This window comes from Capra hircus, chromosome 13, assembly GCF_001704415.2.
Source record: "Capra hircus breed San Clemente chromosome 13, ASM170441v1, whole genome shotgun sequence".
Lineage (NCBI taxonomy): Eukaryota > Metazoa > Chordata > Mammalia > Artiodactyla > Bovidae > Capra > Capra hircus.
This window is the reverse complement of record NC_030820.1, coordinates 59,267,783-59,284,926: the sequence shown is the minus strand read 5'-3', so window position 1 is coordinate 59,284,926 and position 17,144 is coordinate 59,267,783. Positions and strand designations below refer to the sequence as shown.

General features: G+C 39.8%; 1 protein-coding gene across 2 annotated transcripts in view; it reads left to right on the top strand.

Annotated features, from left to right (window-relative positions):
- PSMF1 (proteasome inhibitor subunit 1) overlaps window positions 1-17,144 on the top strand; it is a 42,511-nt gene that overhangs the window by 17,503 nt on the left and 7,864 nt on the right. Inside the window, exon 5 of one of the 2 annotated variants that reach the window (XM_005688331.3) lies at window positions 13,562-14,348. The exons of the other annotated variant lie outside the window; for it this stretch is intronic. Within the exon in view, the coding sequence (XP_005688388.1) occupies window positions 13,562-13,688 (127 nt within the window). The 3' untranslated portion in view covers window positions 13,689-14,348. Of the gene's footprint in view, window positions 1-13,561; window positions 14,349-17,144 lie in introns of those variants that run through there. 2 annotated transcript variants of the gene reach the window in all.

The window sequence follows — 17,144 nt, the reverse complement described above, 5'->3', positions numbered from 1 at the left end:
GCAGGATGTTAATTAACCCTATCACTGAACAGCCTTGTGTTATGTTCTGAGCAGGAAACAACAGCCTCTGCCCCCTTGTATAGCATACAGTTTTGTGTCTCACCCTCAGCTTCCGTACCATGTTGCCTATCCCACACCTGGAAACCTCCAAATCCAAACTGAAGTTGAGATGTCTTGCTTCAGTAAGTGTGTGGTGACACGTGTGTCCAGAGCTTGTCAGAGGATACTGGTTTGCTGGTGTGATGCTGGCATAGAGGGAGACGACATTCCATTACAATGGAGAATTGAGGATGCAAAGTAGGTCTGTTCTGCTGAGATCTCTTGGGAAGAATTACTGAAAACAGCCCATCTGTGAGGGAAATTTTTTTTTACTCTAAGCCTAACTTTTTTTGTTGTCATTATGATTCTAACCCATTTCCCTTTGCTCCATCTGTCCTCAGTCAGGAAACTGTATGCCCCAAATCTTGTTCTCTGTTTTGAAAAATCAATTTTTCCTGTGTTTAACCAGCTTTGCTAAACCTAAACCCTTGCATATAAAGCTCTTATGTCATTCAAAATTCATTTTTTAATCCCAATCAGTCTGTATCTTTACATATTTTTAAAATATTCCCAATATTTGTGTTCCACATTTTTTTAAATTTTGTTTTATTTACTAAAGTAATAAACGTATTTTTTTTAGTATCTGATATTTTGTTCTGCTGATATATGCTATACTATGCCTCGTCTCCATTGGGTATTTGAAAAATGTCCAATTTTTTGTTTTAAATACTAAACTATGAACATCTGTATAATAAAATTTTATTTCCTGAAGTTACATTTCCTATGCTGGCAGATCTCAAATTTTTTTGTCTCAGGAACTCCCTTGCATGCCCCCAAATTACTTAGGAACCCAAAAGATCTGTTTGTTTGAGTTATATCTGTCAGTATTTACTATATTATAAATTATAGCCAAACTATTTTAATTATAAATTAAAATTTAAATATACATTTATTCACTAAAAATAATAAACCTCTTGTGTGTTAACTTAAATAACAAATTTTATGAAAATACTTTCCAAATCAAAAACTTAGTGAGAAGAGTGCATTGTTTTCATTGTTGCAGATCTTCTTAACATCTGGCTAGAAGTCAGCTAGATCCTCATTTCTGCTTCTGCATTTAGTCTGTAGCTGATTATGTTTAAGCCTTAACATAGACAAGTTGTTGGAAAAGAGAGGAGTAGTTTAGTAATTTTCAAATAATTGTGCATCTTCTATTTTGTATTACACCAAAATTTGGTAAGTGATAGTTTCTTTAAGGTGTTAACCTAAAACAATAAGTGAAAGTGTTAATTGCTCAGTTGTGTCCGACTTTTTGTGACCCCATGAACCATAGCCTGCCAGGCTTTGCTGTTCGTGGAATTCTCCAGGCAAGAATACTGGAGTGGGTAGCCATTCCCTTCTTCAGGGGATCTTCCTGACCCAAGGATCGAACCCGGGTCTCCTGCTTTGAAGGCAAATTCTTTACCGCTGAGCCACCTGGCAGACCCATTTATAGAGAATAAGGGGAAGTTGGTAGTTCAGTTTAGTCGTTCAGTTGTGTTGAACTCTTTGAGATCCCATGGACTGCAGTACGCCAGGTCTCCCTGTCCATCCCTAACTCCTGGAGTTTACCCAAACTCATGTCCATTGAGTCGGTGATGCCATCCAACCATCTCATGTTCTGTTGTCCCCTTCAACCGCCTTCAGTCTTTCCCAGCATCAGGGTCTTTTCCAGTGAGTTAGCTCTTCCTATCAGGTAGCCAAAGTATTGGAGTTTCAGCTTCAACATCAGTCCTTCCATTGAACACTCAGGACTGATTTCCTTTAGGATGGACTGGTTGGATCTCCTTGCAGTCCAAGGGACTCTCAAGAGTCGTCTCCAGCACCACAGTTCAAAAGAATCAATTCTTCGGTGCTCAGCTTTCTTTACAGTCAAACTCTCACATCCATGCATGACTACTGGAAGAACCATAGCCTTGATTAGACAGACCTTTTTTGGCAAAGTAATATCTCTGCTTTTTAATGTGTTGTCTAGGTTGGTCATCGCTTTTCTTCCAAGGAGTAAGCATCTTTTAATTTCATGGCTGCAGTCACCATCTTCAGTGATTTTGGAGCCCCCAAAAATAAAGTCTGCCACTGTTTACACTGTTTCCTCATCTACTTGCCATGAAGTGATAGGACCGGATGCCACGATCTTAGTTTTTCGAATGTTGAGCTTTAAGCCAACTTTTTCACTCTCCTCTTTTCACTTTCATCAAGAGGCTCTTTAGTTCTTCTTTGCTTTCTGCCATAATGGTGGTGTCATCTGCATATCTGAGGTTATTGATATTTCTCCCGGCAATCTTGATTCCAGCTTGTGCTTCATCCAGCCCAGCATTTTTCATGATGTACTCTGCACAGAAGTTAAATAAGCAGAGTAACAATATACAGCCTTCTCCTTTTCCTATTTGGAACCAGTCTGTTGTTCCATGTCCAGTTCTAACTGTTACTTCTTGACCTGCATACAGATTTCTCAAGAGGCAGGTCAGGTGGTCTGATATTCCCATCTCTTGAAGAATTTTCCACAGTTTGTTGTGATCTGCACAGTCAAAGGCTTTGGCATAGTCAATTAAGCAGAAATAGATGTTTTTCTTGAATTCTGTTGGTTTTTTGATGATCGGGCGGATGTTGGCAGTTTTATTTCTGGTTCCTCTGCCTTTTCTAAAACCAGCTTGAACATCTGGAAGTTCATGGTTCACATAGTGTTGAATCCTGGATTGGAGAAAATTTTGAGCATTACGTTACTAGCGTGTGCGATGAGTGCAGTTGTGTGGTAGTTTGAGCATTCTTTGGCATTGCCTTTCTTTGGGATTAGAATGAAAACTGACCTTTTCCAGTCCTGTGGCCACTACTGAGTTTTCCAGATTTTCTGGCATGTTGAGTGCAGCACTTTCACAGCATCATCTTTTAGGATTTAAAGTAGGTCCACTGGAATTCCATCACCTCCACTAGGTTTGCTCATAGTGATGCTTCCTAAGGCCCTCTTGACTTCACATTCCAGGATGTCTGGCTCTAGGTGAGTGATCACACCATTGTGATTGTCTGGGTCACAAAGATCTTTTTTGTACAATTCTTCTGTGTATTCTTGCCACTTCTTCTTAATATCTTCTGCTTCTGTTAGGTTCATACCATTTCTGTCCTTTATCGAGCCCATCTTTGCATGAAATGTTCCCTTGGTATCTCTAATTTTCTTGAAGAGATCTCTGGTCTTTCCCATTCTTTTCTTTTCCTCCATTTCTTTGCACTGATCACTGGAATGCTTTCTTATCTCTCCTTGCTATTTTTTGGAACTCTGCACTCAAATGGGTATATCTTTCTTTTTCTCCTTTGCTTTTGGCTTGTCTTCTTTTCACAGCTATTTGTAAAGCCTCCTCAGACAGCCATTTTGCCTTTTTGCATTTCTTTTTCTTAGGGATGGTCTTGATCCCTGTCTCCTGTGCAATGTCACGAACCTCCGTCCAAAGTTCATCAGGCACTCTGTCTATCAGATCTAGTCTCTTAAATCTAATTGTCACTTCCACGGGGCTGTTATAAATCAGAAGTCTGTTGGAAGAAACTGGAAGTTTACAGTGTGATGGCTTTCCATTGGCTGAGTTGTGCCACTCTCTCATTAGCTGAGCTATTACCAGCACTGAGGAAGTCTTTCTTCCTCCACTGAAAGTAGTAAGATAGTGTTACTTCCTGCAGGAAATGGAAGATACTCTTTTCTTGCTGGAGTCTTTGCTGATGTCCAGCGATACCTACTTGAAAGCTCTCCCTTGTGGCCTCCTCATTCTATTTTAGTTAGGTTTCTCTTCATTAATTTTCACAAAGGGTTAGTTCCAGTGTAAAATTTGAATTCATATCAGTGAACTTTTTGTATGTTATTACATTAAAATCCACTGGTCTATCATGCCCTTTTAATGGATCTTTTACCAGTGCATGCTGTTGGAAGATCATGTATTGGTTGTTTGGAAAATGCTGGTTCACTGGTATGTGCTGATCCACTAAACATTGACACATTTTATTACACAATATCTAAACAATCATATTCATGAGTATTACTAATCTCAGCATCTGTATGGGGAACCCATCAAGTTAGTGATGAATGGTTGTGGTGGTTTAGTCGCTAAGTCATGTCCAACTCTTGCCACCCCACGAACTGTAGCCTGCCAGACTCCTCTGTCTATGGGATTCTCCAGGCAAGAACACTGGAGTAGGTTGCAATTTCCTTCTCCTAGTGGTAAAAACAAATTCCAAATTGCAAATTTTCTTGAAAGCTTGAATTTTATCATTGGCAACATATACTATCAGTTATTTTCCTTGAAGTAACAGGTTCCATGGTTTTCAGGAAAGTGTCTACTGTGTAGCTCAATCTGAATAACATTGGTTTGCCATTTTATGTAAAAATAGTTTTCCATGAAAAAAATGGCTACTTTAACTAGCAGCTTAGCTGCACAAGTTTCTCTTTGAGACAGCCATTGTATTTCTACATGCAGCAAAAGTGCTTTATGAATATTTCCTGTTTCATCACACAGAATATTAAAAAGAAGTGTACTCAAAGATTGAGACTTTAGAACCCTTGGTAATTTTTTACCACTTCTTTAAGGACATTTTGATGGGAAAATGGATGGGGTGGGTGTAGTTGGAGTGGCTGGTGAGTCAGATTACCATGACTCCTACTCACTGATGCTTTTGATTTTGTGTTTTTGTTTATTTTTGGCTGCACTGGGTTTTAGTTGCTGCGAGTGGGCTTTCTCTAGTTGTGGCGAGGTCTGCTCTTCCTTGCTATGCACAGGCTTCTCATTGCAGTGGCATCTCTTGTTGCAGAGTACGGGCTCTAGAGTGTGTAGGCTTCAGTGGTTGTGGCATACAGGCTCAGGAGTTGAAGCATACGGGTTTAGTTGCCCTGAGGGATGTGGAATCTTCCTAGATCAGGGATTGAACCCCTGTCCCCTGCACAGACATGTGGATTCTCAACCACTGGACCACCAGGGAAGTCCTCATCGTTGCTTTTGTACCATTAGTAAAAATATCAACACAGTGAAGAAAGCAGATAGTTTTTAAGATTAAATAGTTTTGACTTCATGGACCCTCTGAAGTGTCTCAGGAACCCACCAGGGGTCCATGGACCACATTTTTAATATCTTTTTTTTTTTAATGTTTACAAGCCCATATGAATTTACTCTTTTGTGAAGAGTCTATTCAAATCTTTTGCTTGTTTTTCTGTTGGATTGTCTTGTCGTCTTATGATTTGTAGACATTGCTTATATAGTCTGGATTTAGTCCTTTGTCAGACATATGTACTACAAGTGTCTTCCTTCTGTAGCTTGCCTTTGCACTCTGTTAAGGGTGTTTGTTTTAATTAAAACATTCTTAATATTTTATGTAATTCGATTTATCAATACCTTCCCTTTATATGTGGTGCTTTTTTGACCTGTTTGAGAAAATTTTGCCCTATCTCTGGTCATGTAGAATTTCTTATATACTCTAGAAGCTTTGTTGTTTTACCTTTTATATTAAGATAATCCATTTGAAATTACTTTTATGTGTATTGTGAGATAGATACATGTTTTACCATATTGATATCCAGTTGATCTAGCACCATATTTGGAAAAGAATTATCCCCTACCTGTGCCACCTTAATAATTTTCATTTTCCATTACTTGTGATACAATAATAGTTGCCCTCATTCTTTTCATTGTAATGGAAGTAATCTTGATCCTTTTGGTTTTTTCCCCCCATGGATGGCAAAGCTGGTTCAGTAATATTTATATGACTGCTATATAGAGTGCCAACTATTACAGAAATTGCTAGGCATTTCATCCATATTCTCTTATTTAATTCTCTCAACCCCATGAGATTGGTAAGGGCTACCCCCCTTTTACAGTTTACGTGAAACTGATGTTCATGTGTAAGTAACTTGACCACAGTCATTCATGAACAGAAGTTGTGTTATAATAATAGAGTATTGGATAGGGACTCAACCTTCAAGGAGTTCACAGTTGATTAGGGCTGATTGCTCTTTTTATTCCAGACCGTAAGTGTTTCTAAAACAATTAAAGAAGTATGTCTCAGGTCTGTTGAAGCTCACAGAAGGGTGATTATTCTGAAGGGTTGAGTTGGGACAGGATATAGAAGGAAGGGCTTCACTGAGATAATGCATGATGAACTAAATTTTAAGGGACTAATAAAAGTTCTATAGTACTGGGAGTAGTTGGTATTTGTGGCCACGAGAAAAATGGATACAAATGGGGCTATGAAATCATCTTGTCATTGTGTGTGTGTGTGTGTGTGTGTAGGCAGGGGAGTGACCAAGGGGTTATGTATTACTTGTGTTGGTGTGTGAAGGGAGAATAGGTGAATGTGGGAACCACATCACAAGGGACCTTATGTGCTAAGGAGCTGGTTTTGATCCTGGGGTAATGGGAGCCATCAAAATGTTTTGGATAGAAAGTGATTCATTTGGGACCTTTTTAACCATTCCCCTCCCCCGCCCAGGGAATCCCACTTAGAATGTCAACTTACATCGAAGTGAAGTCGCTCAGTCGTGTCCAACTCTTTGCGACCCCATGGGCTGTAGCCTACCAGGCTCCCCTGTCCATGGGATTTTCCAGGCAGTAGTCCTGGAGTGGATTGCCATTTCCTTCTCCAGGGGATCTTCCCAACCCAGGGATCGAACCTGGGTCTCCCGCATTATAGACAGATGCATTACCGTCTGAGCCACCAGGGAAGTCAACTTACATAGTTAATATTTATTAAGCCTTTACTGTGTGCCAAGCTATTATTACACTAAGTATAGAATATAGTCTCTCTTAATCTTCATTAGCAAGAGAATGAGAGGTACCTGCTCTTGTTATCCCATTTTTTTGGAAAAAAAAAAGCAGACACAGGTTAATCAACTTGCCCAAAGAAACAGCTCATAAATATTGGTATGGGATTCAGCCCTTAGTATTTTCTCCTTTTGACACTTATATCAGCCATTGCTTCAGAAGAAACTATCTTGGCTTGAATTATTCCAAGAACAAAGAGAAAGCTGGTATGGTTGGAACATGGTGAGATATGGGGATAGGAGATGACTCTGTAGAGATAAGCACAGGACAGTTTGTGTAGAACCTTGGGGTCAAAGTCAGGAGCAGTGGGAAGCCACTAGGTGTGTTTAGCAAGAGAGAGACTTGATATCATTTCCTTTTTTTTTTTTTTTTTAAATTTCTCTGGCTCCTTTGTAGAGAATGGATTAGAGAGGAACAAGAATAGAAAAAATAAGATCAGGTAAGGAGCTGACACAGTCACTCTGGCAAGAAATAATGGTGGTAGATGGTGGCAGATACAAGGATAATCTAGGATATATTTAGAAGTACACTTTACAGGACTTGCTTATGGGTTGCTTAATGATGGGAAGAAAAAACCAGGATGATGCAAGGAGGCTTTTTTTTAGCCTAAGTCATTTCTAATTTGAGGCTACCATAGCTTTATGGAACATGTTTTTCATGCAACTTAGAACACAGCTCTGAATTTTCTTAGCATGCATTCCCAGCAGTAGAATTAACTACATTAAGGACTAACCTGTAAAGAGCAATATTGCATAGGAACCTGGAATGTTAGGTCCATGAATCAAGGCAAATTGGAAGTGGTCAAACAGGAGATGGCAAGAATGAACATTGACATTTTCGGAATCAGAGAATTAAAATGGACTGGAATGGGAGAACTTAATTCAGATGATGGTTATATCTACTACTGTGGTCAAGAATCCCTTAGAAGAAATGGAGTATCCCTCATTATCAACAAAAGAGTCCAGAAGGCAGTACTTGAGTGCAATCTCAGAAATGACAGAATGATCTCTTGTTCATTTCCAAGGCAAACCATTCAATATCATAGTAATCCAAGTCTATGCCCCAACCAGTAAGGCTGAAGAAGCTGAACATGAATGGTTCTATGAAGACCTAAAAGACCTTCTGGAACTGATACCAAAAAAAGATGTCCTTTTCATCATAGGGGACTAGAACGCAAAAGTAGGAAGTCAAGAGATGCCTGGAATAACAGGCAAATTTGGCCTTGGAGTACAGAATGAAGCAGGGCAAAGGCTAACAGAGTTTTGCTAAGAGAATGCACTGGTCTTAGCAAGCACCCTCTTCCAACAACACAAGAGATGACTCTACACATGGACATCACCAGATGGTCAATACTGAAACCAGATTGATTATATTCTTTGCAGCCAAAGATAGAGAACTCTATGCAGTCAACAAAAACAAGACCAAGAGCTGGCTATTGCTCAGATCATGAACTCCTTATTGCCAAATTCAGACTGAAATTGAAGAAAGTAGGGAAGACCTCTAGACCATTCAGGCATGACCTAAATCACATCCCTTATGATTATACAGTGGAAGTGACAAATAGATTCAAGGGATTAGATCTGATAGACAGACTGCCTGAAGAACTATGGACAGAGATTCATGACATTGTACAGGAGACAGGGATCAATACCATCCCCAAGAAAAAGAAATGCAGAAAGGCAAAATGGTTATTTGAGGAGGCCTTACAAATATCTGAGAAAAGAAGGGAAGCTAAAGGCAAAGGAGAAAAGGAAAGATACACCCATCTGAATGCAGAGTTCCAAAGAATAGCAAGGAGATATAAGAAAGCCTTCCTCAGTGATCAATGCAAAGAAATAGAGGAAAACAATAGAACGGGAAATACTAGAGATCTCTTCAAGAAAATTAGAGATACCAAGGGAACATTTCATGCAAAGATGGGCACGCTAAAGGATAGAAATGATATGGATCTAACAGAAGTAGAAGATATTAAGAAGAGGTGGCAAGAATACACAGAAAGTGATAGTGAAGTCGTTAAGTCATGTCCAATTGTTTGTGACCCCATGGACTGTAGCCTCCCAGCTCCTCCGTCCATGGGATTTTCCAGGCAAGAGTACTGGAGTGGGCTGCCATTCCCTTCTCCAAAGGATCTTCCCGACCCAGGGATCGAACTCAGGTCTCCTACATTGTAGGCAGATGCTTTACCATCTAAGCCGCCAGGGAAGTCCCAGAATACACAGAAGAACTATACAAAACAGATCTTCATGACCAAGATAACCACAATGGTGTGATCACTCACCTAGAGCCAGACATCCTGGAATGTGAAGTTAAGTGGGCCTTAGGAAACATCACTATGAACAAAGCTAGTGTAGGTGATGGAATTCCAGTTGAGCTATTTCAAATCCTAAAAGATGATGCTGTGAAAGTGCTGCACTCAATATGCCAGCAAATTTGGAAAACTCAGCAGTGGCCACAGGACTGGAAAAGGTCAGTTTTCATCCCAAAGAAAGGCAGTGCCTAAGAATGTTCAACCTACTGCACAATTGCACTCATTTCACATGCTAGCCAAGTAATGCTCAAAATTCTCCAAGCCAGGTTTCAACAGTGCATGAACCTTGAACTTCCAGAGGTTCAAGATGGATTTAGAAAAACCAGAGGAACCAGAGATCAGATTGCCAACATCCGTTGGATCATCGAAAAAGCAACAGAATTCCAGAAAAACATCTGCTTTATTGACCATGCCAAAGCCTTTGACTGTGTGGATGACAACAAACTGTGGAAAAGTCTTCAAGAGATGGGAATACCAGACCACCTGACCTGCCTCCTGAGACGTCTGTATGCAGGTCAAGAAGTAACAGTTAAACTGGACATGGAACAGCAGACTGGTTCCAAATTGGAAAAGGAGTGCATCAAGGCTATATATTGTCACCTTGCTTATTTAATTTATATGCAGAGTACATCATGCGAAATGCTTGGCTAGATGAAGCACAAGCTGGAATGAAGATGGCTGGGAGAAACATCAATAACCTCAGATATGCAGATGATACCACCCTTATGGCAGAAAGTGAAGAAGAACTAAAGAGCCTTTTGATGAAAGTGAAAGACGAGAGTGAAAAAGTTGGCTTAAAACTCAACATTCAAAAAACGAAGATCATGGCATGCAGTCCCATTCCATGGAAACAGTGGAAACAGTGACAGACTTTATATTTTGGAGCTCCAAAATCACTGCAGATTGTGACTGCAGCTATGAAATTAAAAGACACTTGCTCCTTGGAAGAAAAACTGTGACCCAACTTAGACAGCATATTAAAAAGCAGAGACATCACTTTGCCAACAAAGGTCCATCTAGTCAAAGCTATGGTTTTTCCAGTAGTCACGTATGGATGTGAGAGTTGGACTATAATGAAAGCTGAGTGCCAAATAATTGATGCTTTTGAATTGTGGTGCTGGAGAAGACTCTTGAGAGTCCCTTGGACTGCAAGGAGATCCAACCAGTCCATCCTAAAGGAAATCAGTCCTGAGTGTTCATTGGAAGGACTGATGTTGAAGCTGAAACTCCAATACTTTGGCCACCTGATGGGAAGAGCTGACTCACTGGAAAAGACCCTGATGCTGGGAAAGATTGAAGGTGGGAGAAGGGGACAACAGAACATGAGATGGTTGGATGGCATCACCAATTAGATGGACATGAGTTTGAGCAAACTCCAGGAGATGGTGATGGCCAGGGAAGCCTGGTATGCTGCAGTCCATGGGGTTGCAAGGAGTCAGACACGATTGAGTCAGAACTCAACTGAGCTGAAGGACTAAGCCTCTTTTTAAAGATTTTGATACACATTGCCCAGTTGCCTTCCTAAATGGTATTAATTAGCATGCTCCCTCTATTTTGATGTCATTTGCCTATCCTTTTCATTGCTGGAGTTAGTCTCCTTTTTCTTTTAAATTATTTAGAAAGGCATCATCCTTATAACATTTGTAAACTTAACTGAACCCAATTTCAGTTTTTGTTGTTACTTCATTCCTTGCTGGCTGTTGACTGGAGACCTCTCTCTCATCTCCTTAAACTTCTTGCATTTCTCCTCACATGGCTGCCTGCATAGTTAAAGCCAACAGCAGTGTGCCAGATTGTTCTCATGCTTCAAGTCTTCCCTTCCACCTTTTCTTCTGCCACCAGCCAGAGAAAGTTCTCTGCTTTCAAAGGTCCATATGATTAGATTAGCCCACCCAGATAATCCCCCATTTCTGAGGACCTCTGTGCCATAAAACAAATGTAGGGGTGATTTCTTATCACACACACAGATTCTGGGGATTAATAAGTTATGGAAGATTGAGAAGGGGCCATTTTTACCAAACGCAAAATACAATACCCCTTCCCTAGAGTTCTGAGGACTCTTGTGCCATTACTGTGTCAGCTCAGCCTGAAAATATTGTCTAAATCTCTTCTACTTAAAGGACCCAGATCTCACCTTCTAAATCATCTAAATTGGGTATAGTGGAAGCTCCTGGGTACAAGTGCTTTCTGTCTCTTATCCAGAGAAACGAATTGTCTGTTCCCATCATACACTGGTCGGATGGGCGAAGGATAACAGTTAACTTTTTTCTAACATGGAAAAAACATGAACATGAAAGTTACTAACTACAGCATTATTTATAATTACACACACCAGAAGCAATACTAATGCCTACATTAGAAGAATTTTAAAGATTTTCTTCACTTCAGTGAATATTGTTTGGTCATTAAAAATTTTAGTAGCAAGGACAAACAACATGAGAAATATAGGATGCAAATGGAGGAAAACAGATATAATTGTACTTACAATTTTCATGTAAGCATATAAAAATATGCTCATAAGAAGACTAGGAAGAAAAAGCAAAAATAATCATTGTGTTAGAGTCAGATGATGGGTAACATTTTTCTTACAATTTTTAGTATGAAATATGCATATTTTTCTTTTAAAAATCTTTCTTCAGTTCAGTCACTCAGTCGTGTCCAACTCTTTGTGACCCCATGAATTGCAGCACACCAGGCCTCCCTGTCCATCACCAACTCTGTCGCGCAAACTCACGTCCATCGAGTCAGTGATGCCATCCAGCCATCTCATCCTCTGTCGTCCCCTTCTCCTCCTGCCCCCAGTCCCTCCCAGCATCAGAGTCTTTTCCAATGAGTCAACTCTTTCACATGAGGTGGCCAAAGTATTGGAGTTTCAGCTTTAGCATCATTCCTTCCAGAGAACACCCAGGACTGATCTCCTTTAGAATGGACTGGTTGGATCTCCTTGCAGTCCAAGGGACTCTCAAGAGTCATCTCCAACACCACAGTTCAAAAGCATCAATTCTTTGACGCTCAGCTTTCTTCACAGTCCAACTCTCACATCCATACATGACCACTGGAAAAACCATAGCCTTGACTAGACAGACCTTTGTTGGCAAAGTAATGTCTCTGGTTTTGAATATGCTGTCTAGGTTGGTCATAACTTTCCTTCCAAGGAGTAAGTGTCTTAATTTCATGGCTGCAGTCACCATCTGCAGTGATTTTGGAGTCCATAAAGTCTGACACTGTTTCCACTGTTTGCCCATCTAGTTCACATAGCCTAAATGCAGTATTTTCCAACCATTCTCAATCTCCCATTCACCTTTGAACTCATAGAATATCCTTGGGATTAGGAAAGGGAAAGGTGTGGTGCTCTGCTTGCTCAGAACACATAGCTGGTGCTCTACTTGTACACACGTTCTTATCTACAGTTATCAGCATCTCCCAGTCCTGAGTTTCCACATTTGGCAGGACAAAGTACATAAACCTCGATCACCATGATTCCCCAGCTGAACTTGTATCCTCACTGGGAAGCAGCCTAGCTATTTGAGGTCCCCAGACCAGCAATGTCAGATCACATGGGAGCTTTTACAAAATGAAGCATCTCAAATCCCATTCCTGATCTTCTGAATTAAAACCTGCATTTTAGCAGGATTCACCCTCCGATTCAGGTGCACATAACAACTTGAACAGAACTGGCTTAGGTGGTTCAAACAATGCCATGAAAACCAAATCAGAGGTCAGGGGCGAGAAATCTTCAGGTAACTACTGCCGGAAGTACTGTGAAAACACAGCCGGCACTCCCAGAGAAGTGTGATGTGCAGATGGAGAGCTTTGTGTTCACGCCTGGTAGTCACAGTAGTCACCAATGAGTGCAGACCAGCAGCTGTGTTCAAAGCAAATATATTGGTATGGTAAGCAGACAACTGGTATGTACCAGTTAAAAGCCTGGGTTTGGAAACTTCTGGTCCTGGAGTAAGCACACTCCATCCTGACTTTCCCATTGATTGCAGCTATACAGAATGCATGGAGCAGTTATTTGAGGATGCTGAAAAATAGTAGCAGGTACATTGGGAGAGAAGATCAAAGGCCGAAATACCAATAAACTGGCCTCAAGGAAGCCCAAAACGAAGAATTAGATCTTGGCATGGAAAGAAAGCACTCCAGGAGAGTTCTCCATTCTGGCTAAAGTACTGAGAATGGGGTCTAGTGCTTAGAGAGGGTGGGAAGAAAATCTCCCAGGTATTTTCTTCCTTTTTTCCAAAAATTCCCAACATGTGACAGTCCAAAAACACTTAAAACTGAAGGAAAAGACCCTTCCTTTCCAATAAGACTTGTTTCAAGAGTATGAAGTGAACCACTGCTGCTTTTTATCCTCTCTTTGTTCTTCCTCCACTTGATACAGGTATGTGGACATAGGCACTGTCAGGGGAGGTACATGGCAGAGCAAGGTAAGTAGTGCCCCAGCTTTCTGGCCAGAGGACCAAAAGAAAAGCCCCGAGGACCTAGAAGGTACCAAGGAGATATGTTAGTCGCTCAGTCGTGTCCGACTCTTTGTGACCCCATGGACTCCTCTGTCCATGGAATTCTCCAAGCAAGAATACTGGAGTGGGTTGCCATTTCCTTGTCCACCAAGGTGATAGATCATAGAAAGGGAAGGGTTCAGAAGGCAACTCGGTAAAGTTTGTGGACTCCAGGCCTTCTCTGCACAATGTACTTAAGTGGATGTGATTCTTAAATAGCACACCAAAAACTTTGGGAACAGAACTGTAGTATTGCCCACTGCCAGGTCTCAGACTGACCACTGGATAGCACATATGTGGTACAGAACTAGATAGCACTACAAAGGCTTTGCAAACAGAACTGACATTGAAACCTGAGCTTGAATCCCAAACCCAGCTGGTTGATTGCCTGCTAAGACAACAATATCAGGATTCTCCTAAAACCTCATAACAAAATATTAAAAATGTTGGGGACTACAAAGAATCAAGAAAATTTCAGCTCATAAAAAGACAAAACAGACGCCAGTATTCCAAGGTGACACAAATGTTGGAATAATTAGCTGACAGATAAAGCAGCTGTTACAAAATGCTCAGAGAAGTAAGGGCAAATAGTCTTGAAACAAATGGAATGATAGAAGATCTCAGCTTGAAAACAAGATTCAACGAATAACCAAATGGGAATTTTAGAAATGAAAAATACAATAATCAAAATAACTTCACTGGATGAATCAGTAGCAAGGTAGAGAAAACAGAGGAAATATTAAGTATGGAAATAGATCAATAGAAATTATCCTATCTGAACAACAGAGAGAAAAAATGTTTTAAACAGTTTCAGAAACCTGAAACAATTATAAAAGATCTAACACTGGGACCATGAGAGTCTTAGAAGGAGAAGAGAAAGAGTGTAGTACAGAAAAATTATTTGAAGAAAATAATGGCTAAAAACTCCCAGATTTGGCAAAAGACATAAACGTACAGATTTTAAAAGCTCAGCAAATCTTAAACAGGATAAACCCGAAGAAGTTCATGCTCATACATAATCACATTGCTAAAAATGAAAAAAAAGTCATGAAAGCAACTAGAGAGAAACATGTGTTGCTTATAGTGGAATAAGAATTTGCAAAAGAGACACAGATGTATAGAACAGTCTTTTGGACTCTGTGGGAGAGGGAGAGGGTGGGATGATTTGGGAGAATGGCATTGAAACATGTATAATGTCATATATGAAACAAATCACCAGTCCAAGTTCGATGCATGATACTGGATGCTTGGGGCTGGTGCACTGGGATGACCCAGAGGGATGGTATGGGGAGGGAGGAGGGAGCGGGGTTCAGGATGGGGAACACGTATATACCTCTGGCGGATTCATGATGATGTATGGCAAAACCAATAGAATATTGTAAAGTAACCTCCAATTAAAATAAATAAATGTATATTTTTTAAAAAAGACTTTGAATGATTGTGGATTTCTCATCAGAAAACCAGAAATAAGTTGATCATTAAATGGAGAAAAAAAGAAGTGTCAGAACAAGAATTCTATATCCAACAAATACATCATCTTACTTCTGAAGGATTTTAAGATATTCTTAGTATAAAGGATACTAAGAGAATTCATAGTCAACAGATTTTCTCAGAGGAAATTGCTAATGAAGGTTCTTCAGACAAAAAGGAAGGGAAATCAAATAGAAACTTGGAACATCAGGAACAAAGGAAGAGCAATAAAAATAGTAAATATTTAGATAACTATAATAGGCTGTTCTCTAGTTCAAGAGAATTAGAATATGTTTAATTTGTTGTTGTTCAGTCACTAAGTTGTGTCCGACTCTTTGCAACCCCATGGACCTCGCCATGCCAGGCTCCCATGTCCTCGACTATCTCCTGGGGTTTGCCCAAACTCTTGTGCATTGAGTCAGTGATGCCATCCAACCATTTCATCCTCTGTCATCCTCATCGTCAATCTTTCCTAGCATCAGAGTTTCTTCCAAAGAGTTGGCTCTTCCCATCAGATAGCCAAAGTATTGGAGCTTCAACTTCAGTATCTGTCGTTCCAATGAATATTCAGGGTTGATTTCCTTTAGGATTGACAGTTTTGATCTCCTTGCAGTCCAAGGGATTCTTAAGAGTCTTCTCCGACACCACAGTTCACAAGCATAAATTCTTTGGTGCTTAGCCTTTATGGTCCAACTCTCACATCTGTTCATGACTAATGGAAAAACCATAATTTTAACTCTGTGGATCTTTGTAAGTGTACAGTATTGTCTCTGCTTTTTAATACATTGTCTAGGTTTTCATAGCTTTCCTTCTAAGGAGCAAGTGTCTTTTAATTTCATGACTGCAGTCACCATCCGCAGTGATTTTGGAGCCCAAGAAAATAAAATCTGTCACTGTTTCCACTCTTTACCCCTTCTGTTGAATTATGAAGAGAGAAAACAGAAGAAAGAAAAAAGGGAACAATTGGAAAAGCAATAGTGTAAATGGCAGACCTAAATATAAACATATCACATTAAATGTAAATGGTCTCAACATACCAATTAAAGGAACATGGCTTTTGAAGTTGGGCAAACCTGGTGTAAAATTTACATTCTTGGCTACTTATACCTATGTGGCTTGTGTAAAAACACTTGCTACTTTGAGCCTCAGTTTCCTCATTTGTAAAATAAGTATATGGCCTCAGAGGGCTGTTACAAAGATGAAATAAGGTAATGTATATAAAGAACTCTGCACATCCATCTGTTTGAAAAGTAGAGGAGATGCATATTTGCTCATATATGCAAAGTATCTTTGGAAGGACATACAAGAAGCTGATGTTAGTAGTTGTCTGTGGGAAGACCTGGTAGGCTGGAGGACAGGGCTAAGAGGGAGGTATTTTTTTTTAACTTGTACAGGTCCAGAATCTTTTATCTACAGCTCTGAAATCAAAAGAGCACTGAAAAAAAGTGTTGCTGTTTTGTTTTGTTTTTTTCATAAGATTAGTGCCAAACCTTTTTTGGTAGCACAACGTGACCTGAAGTGGCATGAAGTTCCTTATATATTCAGTTTATGTGAATTCTTATTCATTTTGCAGAAATTTTAGGGTTTTGTTTACAGGGTGCTACATAATCATGTTTGGTATACACATATTTCTAAAATATGAAAAATTCTGAATTCAAAAACACATTCAGCACAAGATTATGGATCTATGTAGCCTTTGAATTTTGAATTCAATCTATGTATTGTCTTGAATTTTGAAACTGGTGAAGGCATTACCTATTCACAGAATTAAATCTTAAAAACTAAATTTAGCATGGTGCCTGACACAAAGCAAGCTGTCAGTAAATATCAGCAGCTGCTGTTATTCCATTCTTCCAGGCTTTTCCTGTCAACAAATCTGTTCATGTCCAATACAACGTTTCACCATCACAGCAGACCCTGTGACTTTACTGCTTAGATTTTACATTTTTAAAGACTGAGGTGCAAAGATTTTGTGACAGATTCCTGCCAACCAGC